A 14948-nucleotide genomic window follows, 5' to 3' on the forward strand; every position below is an offset into this window, starting at 1 on the left:
CGGTAATTAATTGATCACACCGAGCCCCTAGCTCCTTTATACGGCTATCAAATTCCACACTAGAATTATGACACTGTAGTGCAAGTGCCAATATTGTTGACTTCAGTTCTTCCACCTTATCATTCCTAGCAGGTGAAGGGGTTGGTTGCGGTGGAAACAAATAACAAGGCTGTTGATAGCCTTGTTGCATCAACGGTTGTGGTCGAGGAGCGACATCATAGTAATTACCACAACCCCAAGAATCTTTCCTCTCCCAATTGGCAGATTTTTCAGTTTGAGCTTCAAACTGAGCAATAAGTCGGGAAACGGACGTCATCTTGGCAAAGAATCGAAGGTACTCAAGCCTTCCCTTCGATAATATTTCTCTGAAAACTGACTAATAGACCTGTAGACCTATCAAAACAGAGCTGAAGAAAAAGATTAGAACGGCCTCAAGGTACTCAGTCTTCCCTTGAGGCGAAAAACAGACAAAATTAAAACAGATAAAAATCGTCGCCTCCCCGGCAACGGCGCCAAAATTTGATACGGTCGTTATGTATCAAAAATAAATACCTAAGTACAACTAACTAATAGCTAGCAGTAAGTAGGGTCGATCTCCATAGGGAGGCTATTTTGCTAATTATCTGTTTAACTCAATCTGTCAGAATGTCACAGAAATGGGGGTTTAAATTGTTTTACTAAAACTATTAAGAGATTAAAAGAGAGGAATTAAGAAGGAAGTAAGTTCTAAACAATAAAGAAGGAGACTAGGGTGTCAGGTCATCAATGTAAGCCAGATAAAGATAGCTAAGGTCACAGATAGGTCACTAAACCAGTCTAAGGGGCTACGAATATCTCCTTTCGGTCTCAATTCGCCCTAAAACACTATTAGCTTGACTTTCGCCCTCACTAAAGTATCCTATTGTTCACTACAGGTCTCGCCCCTTCCAACCTTTCGGTCCAGGTCAAGGTTTACCGGATTAACTAGTCAAATGCGTCGACTCAATCGACTAATTAAAGTTATACGTAGTGATTGCAACATAAACATGATAATAAGACGGATCTGCGATCTAATTAATCTAAATCATCGTTTCATGACTCCCCTAACCCTAGCGAGAGGATTAGCTATGCATATTGATGAAACAAATAAAGATAAATAAGCAATTAATTGAAAGAGGCATTATAAGAGAGAGAATTAATCTAAGATGCATAAATTAAATAAGAGTGTAAGAGAGATTAAGAACAAACTAATTATGAATGAGAAATAAGGGAAGAGAAATTACAATTAATCCGAAAATAGAGAGAAAAGAAGAAGCGTCGTTCCTCTGCCTCCACTAAGTCCAGGGAACAATTGATATCCTCTTAGGTCTAAACTACTCTTATTTATACTAAGTAGTATCATTATTATTAACTAAATATAAGATAAGCATAAGATAAAATCTAATTATACTCGACAATATCCTTCTCGCTGGTAGCTAGTACTCGATCGAACATAAATCTACTCGATCGAGTACTTCTGTTTATTTTCCTGCTTTGCGCACTGAACTTCAAACGGCTGCCATTTCTTCGTTACTTGGTCAAACAGAGCTATTCCGGTGGCATTGGAAAGTTAAGAGGACAAACTTTCATCTCCAATTGGAATCACCTGAATATCATTTGTAGAACTCGAGATATGGCTCTCCAAAGCAGGCACTAGCAATTTGAAGTTCTTCCTTTGCTCGCCTAGCTATCTTTCTTCTTTGCGCATCTCAAAATAGCTACATTCCCGCTCCAAATTCACTCTTCCTCCAAATGCATGCTAAACGGACGGTAAAAGGCTTGATTTCACTACTTTTGGGTTCATTCCTGCAAATAAGACAAAATAACCCAAAGTAGCATATTCGGGGCATTTCGTAGCATAAAACCACGATAAAAGCATAGAAATACGTGCATAAATTAGGCTAAAAGACTATATAAAATGCACGTATCATAGATTCGTGATAAAAAATGTTATCATTAGAGTATAAATTTTATATCATTTGCACATACTAAAGATAGTGTACCTCTTAGTTCTTAATATATTATATGTCCCACATTGAAAAATAATGTAGGTGTGGAGAATATACTACGTATAAATAACAGAATTGTCCCACATCGAAAGATTAACAAAGTGGCCGGGTTAATCCTATGATTATAAACTTAGGTATTAACCCAAATCTTTTGAGCCTCTTAAGTATTGTCTTAAAGAGCTCTTAAAAGTTTGTATCATATCACCACAATATGATATAAAAAATAAAGTGCATATTTTTTAACTATTATAATATATATTTCCTATATTATATATCCAAGTCCTGTTTATAATTTTTATATAAAAACATTTTACATTTCATTTGATAAAATACTATCGTAAAAAAATTATATAATTAGATTTGGAATAAAAAATGAATTATTAGAGTATGAATTTCATATCATTTGCACAAAAAAAAAGTACGATTATTAATAGACAGCATAGAATGTCGAACTAGGCGAAAAAAAGAAGACGTGCTTCTTAGTATGTTATATGTCACGCGTTGAAAAAATTTATAAGTGTGATGAACATACTACGTATAAATAGTAGAATCGTCCCACATCGGAAAATTACCATAAGGTGGGGTCATTCAATTATAAATAATAGAATTATCCCACATCGAAAGATTAACATAAGGTGTAATGATCCTATGATTATATATATGAGTCATCCTTTGAACTTAAATATCAACCCAAAATCTTTTCAGTCTCTTAAGTATTGTCTTAAAGAGCTCTTATATGTTACAGTTGTCTTATATTTTACATTTGTTGGGCTCTAACAGTTAAATTGATACAAGTGGCCTTGATTTTCTTGATTCAGTTATCTAATTATATTATACTTTAATCTAACAATCGAATACCAATAAGACTAACTAACAAATGTAACAATAAGTATGCATGATCTCCATAATTAATAAGTCTTAAAAGTGATTAATATTGATTAATTCAATTTAATGAAAATGAGAATATAAAAATAAATTAGGTATGATTTCATTACAATGGGACCAACTCACTGAATATTAGTCAAACAATTAAGAGGACAACAGTTGAAGAAATCCAAGTATAGCAAAAAGCTCAAGGTTCAGCTACCATATTATCTCTAGAAAGTAGGAACTGCCAACACACTCATAATAAAATGCTACAAAAACATTTTCCTAAAAAATCCATAGGCTATAACAGCCTATATAATCTCAATACCAAATTTGTTTGTATTTTATTATCCACGAATTTTTATTTAAGACGGAATTATCCGTCTTCAACCTTTTTTTGTTTAAATATGTATTTAATTAAAAGACCTACAAAAGGAGTTCATACATCAGTTAAGGGAGGAAATCCAAAGAATAAAACGTTATTAAATCGAGTTGGATATCGAACTAGGTGCGAAAAAGATGATGTAATTCTTATTATATTATATGTCATACATTGTAAAATAATAAGATGTGGTGAACATACTACGTATAAATAGTAGAATTGTTCCCACATCGAAAAATTACCATAAGGTATGGTCATCCTATTATAAATATTAGAATTGTCCCACATCGGAAGATTAACATAAGGTGTGCTAATCCTATTATTATAAATAGTACAATTGTCTCACATCGAAAGATTAACATAATGTGGGGTGATTCTATGATTATAAATATGCGTCATCTTTGGAACTTAAATATCAACCCAAAATCTTTTGAGTCTCTTAAATATTGTTTTAGATAGCTCTTATATGAGTTTGTATTATTACCCCCACAATAGCGAAATTTATTTGTATTATACTTTTGATTTTGGTGATTTCACAATTATATAATTATATATTGTTATATCATCTCCTTTTCTACTCAAATTTAGTAGTTTAGCAATAAGTTATTTATTTTTTAATTTTTAAGCTGAATTTTTAAATAACGAACATACATCAGTTGTATTCTTGTTATATAAGAGACTTTAAAAGTAACGTTACACAATGTTAATTTTTCAAGTTTTAACATTTTTTTCATCTAGAGAGTCCAACCCTTAAAAACTACTTAATATTTATAAGAAAAAAAAACAATTTTATACGTAAGAAAAACTTTGGACTTTAGATAAGATTAGTTTGTTAACAATAAGATAAAATTGCACAAATGTTACCTATATATGTGCGAAAATTTTTAGACTCTAGATAAGATTAGTTTGTTAGTATTTGCTCATTATTAAATATTAAATATAACTACTATTAGATATAATGAGTAGTAATTGTCTGTATTTCGAGATTCGGGTTGGATGTCGAGCTAGGTGTGAAAAAGATGGTGTATTTATTAATATGTTATTTGTTCCACATTGAAAAATAATTGAGGTGTTTTTTTTTTGGTTCAACGAAACGCGCACTTAGTCGCATTACAAAAGAGGGGAGGGGGAATCAAACCTGAGACCTATTATCCAGGATATCTCAGTCTTAACCACTAGACTAAGACATCATTGATAAAATATTTGAGGTGTTGTGAATATACTACGTATAAATAGTAGATTTGTCCCACATTGAAAGATTAGCATGCATAAAGTAGGGTGATCTTATGATTTTAAATAGAAGTCATCCTTAAAACTTGGGAATCAACCCAAAATCTTTTGAGTCACTTAACTATTGTGAAAGAGACATCTTAAGAGTTTATATTATTAACGGTTAAAATTAAAATTTAACAAACTATAATTTTGTCGTGACTAAATTGTATGTTTGCTTATACTGGCAAAAAACATAGACGGATTTATCTTTTACGCCTTTACGGTGGAATGATAGCAATAAGATGATCATAGGAGTATACATTGCAAGTGCATTGTGAAAAAAATAACATAAAAATGAACTCTATGTATCAGTAATTAAAAGATTAATTATTAGGGTTTTTTGTCAAACACAACCTTTAAAAAACTTTTTTTTCCAAACACCACCGTTAAAAAAAAAGTTTGTAAAACACAACCTTTAATAATTTTTTTTTTGTAAAACACGATATTTTGGCAAGAATTTAACCACCTTGCAATAGGGTGACTTTAAGTCGATATTTGAGTTAGCAAACGAGGTCGATTTGAGGTGTTCTTCGACTTTTTGGAAAGGTGGTAGTAAAAGCTTTCCAGGGGTTACCAATACGGTGGTGATAGGTGGACTTATGTGGGGTTTATTGGTGTATATAGTAAGGTTGGTCAAAGAGTGAATTGGAGGTAAAAACAAATCAGAAAAACACCAATTCACTCCTTGACCACCATTACTTTACACACTAATAGACCCCGCATAAGTCCACCTATCACCGCCGTATTGATAACGCCTAGAAAGCTTATACTCCCACCTTTCCAAGGAGTCTAAAAACATCTCAAACCGACCTCGTTTGCTATACCAAACATCGACTGAAAGTCACCCCATTGCAAGTGTTCAAGCTCTAGCCAAAATGCCGTGTTTAACAAAAAAATTTTTATTAAAGGTTGTGTTTCACAAACTTTTTTTTTAAAGGTAGTGTTTGGAAAAAAAGTTTTTTAAAGGTTGTGTTTGACAAAAAAACCTAATTATTATTATTATTATTATTATTATTATTATTATTATTATTATTATTATTATTATTATTATTATTATTATTATTATTATTATTATTATGTAAGACGGTCTTATTAATTGAACAAAAAAAATTGAAACGACTAACTTATAAGAATGACATGTGTAAGTAAATTGTTCATATTTGAAGGGTAGGTATATGGTTCAAAAAAAATATATTTAATCATAAGGGTTATCAAAGTGCCCTTATGATTAAGTATATATTCTCCCTACCAAAATATAGCAAATGTAAACTATTTATTAATTTCACACCTGTCTTTGTATTAATTATAAGGGTTATCAAAGCGCCCCCATTGGCTTACACTTATGATGATTAGTACTTAATAAATTTTGCTAGAAATCGAGATAACAAAGCTTTAGAGGCTACTTAATGCTTAGAATCAAGTACGTATCAAGTGACAATAAGAGATTAAGATATTTCATTTTTTTTTTATAATTATGTGACACCCGGATTTGAACTTCAAAACACCTATCTTTATATTAATCATAAGGGCTATCAAAGCGTTCCGATTGGCTTGCACTTATGATGATTAGTATTTAATAATTTTTGCTAGAATTCGAGATAACAAAACTTTAGAGGCTACTTAATGCTTAGAATCAAGTACGTATCAAGATAACATAAGGGATTGGGACATTTCATTTTTTATAGAATTATGTGACACCCTAATTTGAACTTCGAAACACCTATTCGATAAAGCTCTAAAACTTAATTGTAAAATAATCAAGGTCATTTGTACAGGTTTTCAAACTAGTTTTATAATAAACTTAACCTCGACTCATCGGGGTCTGAATTCTGATGTAATAAATTTTCCAAAATAAAACGGAAAACTTATCCTCGACGGCCGACTGATCAAGTATTGGATTTACGAGTGGGGTCCATTTTAAACCCGAAAGAACAAAAGTGGAAACTCTCGAAATTGTGATTCCTTACTTCCTTCTTTCGCTCCCTTCCACTTGATAACTTCGCGTTAACAATTCGTCAATTCCTAAACATGAACACTCCCTCGTAAAAAATACACAAAAATGGCGAAAAACAAACAACTCGCCGGAGAAACATCCCGGTCGTTACGCGATTCAATCACCGCCGCCGACGACGGATCACCACGACTACCACCGAGCACCATCGCCGAGAACGACGCGCCTTTACGTCGTAGAAATGATCCTTTTTTGATTGTTTGTAGATGTTTCAGCTTAATCACCGCTCTTTCCGCTATTCTTTGTATTGCTGTTAATGTTCTCTCCGCTGTTCGATCCTTCAAGAACGGTTCTGATGTAAGCGAATTTTTATACAATTGATTTCGGATTTCAATTGATTGCTTTAGATTGATTGAAATTTTGTTGATTAGGTTTTCGACGGAATTTTTCGGTGTTATGCGGTGGCGATAGCGCTTTTCACGGTTGTTGCCGAGACGGAATGGAGCGTCATTTTCAAGTTATGGAAGGTTTGCTTCTTTTTTTTGTTTTTTTTTTTTAATTCCGTAGTTTTATTATAGGGAGTAACTCGTCTGCAAGTGTCGGACACGGTGTCAAAGTGTTTGATACGGTTATTTTCCGTGAAGTTTTCAAGTTTTTTTGTCTTAAATGTAGTGTCCAAGTGCCATGTTGTGTGGGAAACTCCTAGTGTCGGACACGGAACCAAAATGAAGTGTGAACAGCAACATGCTTTTATGTACCAAGTTACTTCTACTCCTTTAGTGCAGGACACGACAGAGTGCCTATTTTCTGCGAAATTTCCATGTTTTTGGACTAAAATGAAGTGTTAAGTGTTGTGTTGTAGCGGAAACTCCTAGTGTTGGACACACGAGTGACATGACCAACCTGAAGTGTCAAAGTAACATACTCCCTTCTAGTCTGAGGGATGGTTGTCATTTCCATTTCTATGCTAGTCGGGTGTTGGTTTCCCTTTCCTTTTTTGGTAAGTTTTGTGTGGTTCAAATTCAATTCCATGTGAGGTAGGGTGTTTTGTGTGACCCAAATTCATTTCCTTAATTTTAGTGCCCAAAAGAAAAAGAACCAACAATCAGACTAGGAGGGAGTACTTTTTAAGTACTTTCGTTCGCATTCCCGTGTTTACCAATTCTATTTTTTTATAGAGAATGGTAAATCGATTATTCACTTGCACTTTAGTTTCTTCATCATTTAATGACATTAGCTACGATAAATTCCCTTTTGCCTTGACTGGAACGGACGTAGAATTTGTTTTCTGGGTTTATAGGTTTTTGTTGAGCTGCCAATCCTTCACAAAGCTTGATAACTTGATACATAGCTATAGTGTAGAGAGTATTGTTTAACTTGAAGTTTACATGATTACATCAAATTTTTATGGAATGTAATTAATCGAGACTTGACGATGGTTTGATGTATTGTTTTTTTTACCATGAACTTGAACTGGAATGATTCTAGTTTCTAGACACGAACACTGCGTTATTCTACTTGTATTCTCACATTTGGATTTTGCAGAAGACGATTCTTATCTTCTGTAATCTAATCTAGGTTTGCTCATCAATATGTGCATCTGAAATTGGTTGTCACACTGCCAAGTACATAGTATTAATTATCGGCTGCATTTATCATGGTTTTGAGGTTACTGTGGCCGAAATTAGGCCACAATTGTGAGGCAATGACTGTGATCAGGTTATGACGACTGTTTCTTTGATTAAGTCTTAGACTGAGATGTGATACCATGCCCAGTAGCATACTGAAAAAGATTATTTTGACCTACTGTGCAAAGACCAGAGAATCTAAAGAGGAGTGTATTTGATTCACTAAATTCCGACTCCTTATGTTCTACGAAGTATTTGAGTAATTGTGAAATTTAGTCTCTAGTAAATTTTCTCAGCCTTGGACTAGGCTTAAAATAAAAATTACTCCTTCTGTCCCGGTTTTGGCATAAAGACCAAGGAAAGAGGAGGAGCCAATTATTAAATGACAAGTGGACCAATTTGAGTGTGAAGGATCAAATTGCTCATCAAATGCATTCCTAAATTAGAAAAGACAACAATTGACTGAGACACCCAAAAATGGAATAGGACAACAAATGACCGGGACGGAAGGAGTATAATACCTTGACCTAAAAGAGGTGAGAGGATAGAGGTACGGTGGAATTCCAGGATTTCCGTCCTAGTTGAATAGGGATGGGGGATTAAGGTGGGATCAAGCTTAATCAACAATAAAAAAACTCGCAACAATTATAATTCAACTTTTAAAAATCTTAAAGGAAATAATACTCCATACAATGTTATTACTCTATTATTATAAATAGAGACCCAATTTGATATGTTTTGCGCTCATTTGATTTTATAAGCTGTCTCTGTATACACTATAGATGAAATATTAAATCATAAGGCCAATAAACCATCGATGATTGGACATAAGAGGCCACCAGTAAATATAGTCTTGTTTAATTTGCTGTTTACCTGTTGTATAATGAGATCTAATTTAGTGTTGATCAATACATTGCAGGTATTGGAGTATTGGCCTGGTAGAGGCATGCTGCAGATCTTGTATGTATGCTAACACATGTATTATAACTTAGATGTATCTTGTGGCTTGCATACTGCACTCTTCTTTTTTACTTTTTGTGCCTTCAAGTTTACAAGTATCACCTATGCTATTCCCATTACTTAGGGTGTGTTTGGATAGCATAAGTGGAGGGAAAGGGAGGGAAGGGGAAAGGAGGGAAGGGAAAGGCAGAGAAGGGAAGGGGAGGGGGAATGGAGTGTGGGTGTTTGGATACAATTTCCCTTCAAATCTTGCCTATTGTGGAGAGATTTTAATTAGGCTTGGAGGAGGGGAATTGGATCCCTCCAAATCTCTCCCCCTCCATTTCCCTCCACACTCATTTGCTATCCAAACAAGGGATTTTAAATCCCCTACTGTCCCCCCTTTCTTTTCCCTCCAAATCCCTCAATCCAAACACACCCTTAGTTTAGCAGGGGACTATGGGGGAGAACATGCCCTCTCACACCTAGTGAGTTGGGACCTTATCATACAATAATAGAAGCATGCAATTTGGCAAGCTTGAATCTCTTAGTGATTTTTGTAATCTTCAATTCATAACTCAGCAATATATCCCCTCATAATGGAAGTTACTCTGTCTTCATTAACAATCTGTAGGGAAGATTTTCAGGAAGAATGATTTTGTGAAATGAATAACAAATCAAATATCATGCCTAGTCGAGAGTTGAGACAAATCATTCGCCAAATTATGTATACTTCTTTACTTTCACTAATAGTAGGAGAAAGGTTAAATTAGGCGAACTATTCCATGGATGCAACATTGGCAACGATAAAGCGGAGGAGAGTGATAAAAGATGAAACATTATCTAGTTGACAAAATCTTTGTAATTTGCTTTATGAACAGATTGAAAATGATGTATAAAGATGCACATACAACAACGTTACCCCATTGCCTCAATGGCTTCTCCAAGGGGGATTGCATGTCTGCAATCTTACCATTGTGTTAAAAACACAAAAAACGGTACTTCACAATAGAAACATGCATATGATGCGGTTAATTTAAGTCACACTGTTGTGAAATTCATAAAAAAACACTGTGAGTGAAACATTGACAACAGAGATATAGACTCATATTTTCAGCAATGAGGGATTGAGGGGTGATGTTTCGAGACAGAGCTCACTATTAACTTGTTTGTCGAGTAGTTCAGTTACGATTAAAGATGTTGAAATTCTTACTAAATTGTTGTGCGTGGTCATTGAACATCAACTATATGAACTGTGTGATATAGAATATGCACATATAAGTAACGCCATATATCAACTAACATCCATGAGTTGCTTTGTCTAGCGTTGCTGTCATGACTAGGGCGTTTCCCGACTATACTGGACAACGGCAGGACCTGGTGCTTCTTCAAAACATAGCAAGTTATTTGCTTCTCTCATGTGGCGTTGTGTATCTCATATCGGTAAGAATATGAGCTTACTTGTATTCTTATTTCAGCTTTTTTTTCAATTTAGGGCTGTATATACCTTGGTATATCCAAGTTAGTGGGGGTAGTGCTTACTATTTTTTGTTGTACTTGTTCCATTATGCACAACTGAATTTCAACTTCAGATCTTCTGTTGTACACATTTTTTGTAACTGGAAATGAAGCCTTCGAGCAACTAATTTCGCTTGGCTATATTGGTTTCAATTTCCAAAGCAGGTGAAGAATCAATATTCTGTGACTTTGGAATATGATTAAATAAAGTAAAATATTGCGAAACAGGAGTTGGCACTTGGCAAATGCAATTTTCATTAGGTTTTGTGCAAACCTCTCTGTGTTTACTAACACGTGTAATGTTGTGATTTGTGAATCATACATGCCCCTTACCTGCCATTGAAAGCCTCGAGGCACTGGGGTAATATTGTTCTGATGTGTGCTAAATGCCTGACCGTTAAGATAATCACTAATTCTGGAGAGTGATAAGCTATTAGACTAAATCCCAACATATTAGTCTAGATGGCGACCCTTGTGTATCTTGGAAATCCTCATGGGCTGTTGATCTCCATTTCTTCAGGGGATCCTATGCATTGGCTTTCTCAAGCGCAAACTCGAACATAAAGAAATTACAAGGATTCAAGCAGCTAGGGATCTTGAGGTAAATTTGTCTTGCCTCTCTTAATGTATGAAGTCATGTTTGTGGCCTCTGATAGCCGCCTCCTTCCTATGGCTCTTTATGCAAAAAGGCCTTGCAGTGGATATAGCTCCCCCCCCCCCCCCGCCCGCCCCTTTAACAGTTGCTAGAGCCCTATGAGTATTTGGGATTTGATCTATGGGAGGTTTATGTTAATAGTTGTTGTCCTGCCTCTCCTAAATACTTTATTATACTGACATGCTTGTCCTTGACTACTTGTTTAGAGTTTTGTAGAATATCTACCCTGTCATTTTTTATGTAACAGTAACGTGTAACAAGAATACTGCTATCAGGGAGTTATGGTTACAAAGGGTAATGTGGAAGTGAAGATAGCGCAAAGTAGGAGACGGTTGTGATGGTGGATAGAGCAAATATATGAGTAGAGGGTAGTTACTAATTATTATCCCATTAGGACAGACGTATGAATGAAATAGTTCTTCACCGCCCTTTCATCCTCTCAAACTCTCTTATAAAGTCATAACCCCTCTGTCTTCCCTTCGCCACCATCGTTTATACCCTTTATTCTTTTGTAATAGTTACCCTCAATCCAAGCGAACTTGTAAATATTGCGGTCCTTTTTAGCTATGCAATCTTTAATAGGCCCATACTTTGCTAAAAAAACCAAATATTTTTGTCTCTCCCCTTCTCTATGTGAGTGGTCACTTTTCCAAATCTTGTTTCAAACATGGGCCATCATTCGTCCATTGTTTTTAAGCCTTGAAATTTTGAGCTTCTAGCTCAACTTAATCCTTGTTAATCGACATGGTTCATTGATATTGACGCTGCTTTCTCGTATAATGCAGGAACTAGAGCGGAGGAAGCATGAACTTGAAGCTTTGTTAATCGACAATAATGTTTGAAACAAAGTCCAAATGTAGACAGAGCATAATGGCTTTCATGGCTTATGTCTGAATCATTTGAGGAAAATAAACCAATCGCTCTCATAGTCTCATGGCTTATGTCTGAATCATTTGAGGAAAATAAACCTTGAAAGCTGTACTTTGCTGTAGCTTGTGAATCTCGTGACGCAGTGGCTCTCTTCTAGTGATTGTTTACTCGTTTTCTTTGTATAGTTAGGTATGGGATTTCATGCTCTTCATTTTTTCACGCATTTTTTTTCACTCGTGTATCAGTGTATGTATTAACAATTTTATTACGAAGCAATAAGCCAATGAGTGTATTAGGTAAATTATTAGAGGTTTTACTGTTTGCCGTGATAGTTTTAGACATGTTTCTGGAACGGTATTCATATAATAGAGTTTAATCTGTATATTACTAGTACTGTTTAAGTTATTTTTTTGTTGCTATAGCTGGCAGCTGCTGGTGTTGTTACTACCACCAAAAAAGCATACATTTTCCTTTGTGAATGAAATGACTGATTAATTTTCTTCAAGATCTTAGAACGTAAATATAAAAAATAAAAAAAATAAAAAAGTGGAAAAAATGCCTTTCGGACTAGGACAAATAGTCCACTTGGCTTGGGTACTTTGTCGGTCAATTTTAGCATATTTGCAAACGGATCGGGTCATATTAATCTAGTTCATTTCATGTAATCCGTATCTGTTATTGTGCTGATATTTGAGGTCAGGATTCCCTAAAGCTCACGAAAATCTGGGTTGATTGGAGTAAATTTGGATTCCAAGTCATACTCGGTTGTATGTTCTTTGTTAACAGCAAGTTTTCCTTGTGACTGGCATATCCGTCACAAACTTGCAACGGGTTAAGTACTGTCCATATTGGTAGATAAGACAAAACCGAATGCTACTCCCTAGTCATTCTGCTTTTGTGGTATCTACCCACATAGCCATATAAGTAGTACTTGACCCGTCGCAAGCTTGGATATACCCGTCACAAATCAGAATTTGTGATACAAAAATGAAGGCCCCGAAGTGAAGTTTTCGTTGATATGGTTGTATAAGAACACTAGGGCAACAATGACAAGACGTGCATTTAAAGAAGATTGTCTACCAAAGGCCAAAGTTGTTAACAAACAAACAAATAAATGAAATACAAGTCATATTTGCACTTATAATTTGTCAAGTGATGATGATGATGCTAATCTTATCATTCCCGCAAGAAGTGCAAAAGCATACCACCAATACCATGATTCATGCATCAATTCTATGATTCTTGTTGAATCAATTCTAAAAGCTTTTTGTTCAGATCTATAAAGTTCTTGGTAAGTAGCCGTAGACCTAACTTTACTTGGGGTAAAATCAATCAAGGGTTTGTATTGTATTTAAAACTCTAATGAACTTATTTCATTCAACGTTATATAGAACACGGTACAGTCGATTGCAAGTACATACAATTCCAAAAAGTTCTAATATCAATCTTGATGAGGGCATGATTCCTAATGCCATACCGAATTTCACAAACATGGACACCGACAGGCGACACCCCTTTCATCTCGAGGGTAAACATCAAGAATACATGCCATAATTAACCTAAACCCTTCCTTGGCACATACTTAAGCTTGACAATAGGATAATGGACACATCATACACCGGTGGATTATTTGAGAAAAGACAATTATATGTTGAGCGCGTGAGTGCGTGACCAATCTTAATCTGAGTAATCCTATTAGTTAAACTCGATAATAAAGTCTCATTCGAATATACTACTCCGTAATACGGTGGAGTACTACATAGATGATTTAGCTGATCTCATAGTCCATGCTCATTATGTACTTGCTTCTAATAACTATAATAAAGTAATCACGTTGGCGTACACTTAACAATTTAACATAACACGATACTCAATGGTGGATTTAGGGAGAGCTAGCAGAGGCACTCGCCCCTACCGACTACTCCCTTCACTTTTTAATATATGACGTTTTGCTTTTTCGATGCGAGCATTTGACTTTAATATTTACAACAAAAAATTTGGTAAAAAATTATACCATTAGATTATTTATGAAAAATTCTTTCATATGAGTATACATATCACTATATTTAAGCATATAATTTGAGAAATATTGAAGAGAGAAGTGTGTGTCTCGAAATGTGAGAAAGTCATATAAAAAAAAATAGAGGGAGTACTAAATAATGAAAAATATGAAAGTTTTAGCTCAAATTTTCAAAAAAAATTCGGATTTGCCTTGTAACATTATTTATTCGCTTGACTGAACTTTTTCACCGCATTCATAAATCCCGACTCTGTCACTGCTGATACTTGTATTGTTTTTTCTGGTATGTTGACAGAATGATAGATGAAAGTACATTAGTATGGCCATGCTATTTGCTAAAAGCATCATTATTTCACAAATTTTCATTGAAGACATGACATATCCGTCACAAGCTGAAGACGGATACCATTTTATCTCACAATGTACCCACTTTTTCTCTCTCTGCAACACTATTCATGTGGTCCCCTTTCTCCACTAACCCATTTTGTTACCATTTTATCTCACAAAATATCCGTCACAAATGGTAACCCGTCACAAGGGAGACCAATTGACATTATTTAACGTACGAGTATATAGTAATTTATTACTTCTTCGTTTTCGTTAACTTTTGTACGTCCACTCGTCAACCACTTTGGTGAACCGACAAGTTAGGTACGCAAATACCCAACTTTAATCTATGATTAAATCCGTTACTTTAGTGACGATTTAGAGGGGTTAACATGGACACTCGTTTCTGCTGGCCAAAGAACAATTTAAAAATTTCAGTTAAAGTTTCTGAATTTTTTCTAGGTTTACTTTACGTCTCTACTTATTCGCCTC

General features: G+C 34.8%; 1 protein-coding gene across 1 annotated transcript; it reads left to right on the plus strand.

Moving 5' to 3' along the window:
• The first annotated feature begins 6366 nt into the window (after nucleotides 1–6366).
• On the plus strand, nucleotides 6367–12488 carry LOC141611368 (uncharacterized). Its single transcript, XM_074429892.1, has 6 exons — nucleotides 6367–6856; nucleotides 6931–7026; nucleotides 9047–9087; nucleotides 10392–10509; nucleotides 11105–11185; nucleotides 12025–12488. Exons 1-6 carry the CDS (start codon nucleotides 6608–6610, stop codon nucleotides 12079–12081), a joined length of 642 nt encoding a protein of 213 aa, XP_074285993.1. The 5' UTR covers nucleotides 6367–6607; the 3' UTR covers nucleotides 12082–12488.
• Nucleotides 12489–14948: the final 2460 nt, after the last annotated feature.

Source organism: Silene latifolia, chromosome 11 (assembly GCF_048544455.1).
Source record: "Silene latifolia isolate original U9 population chromosome 11, ASM4854445v1, whole genome shotgun sequence".
Taxonomy (NCBI): Eukaryota; Viridiplantae; Streptophyta; class Magnoliopsida; order Caryophyllales; family Caryophyllaceae; genus Silene; species Silene latifolia.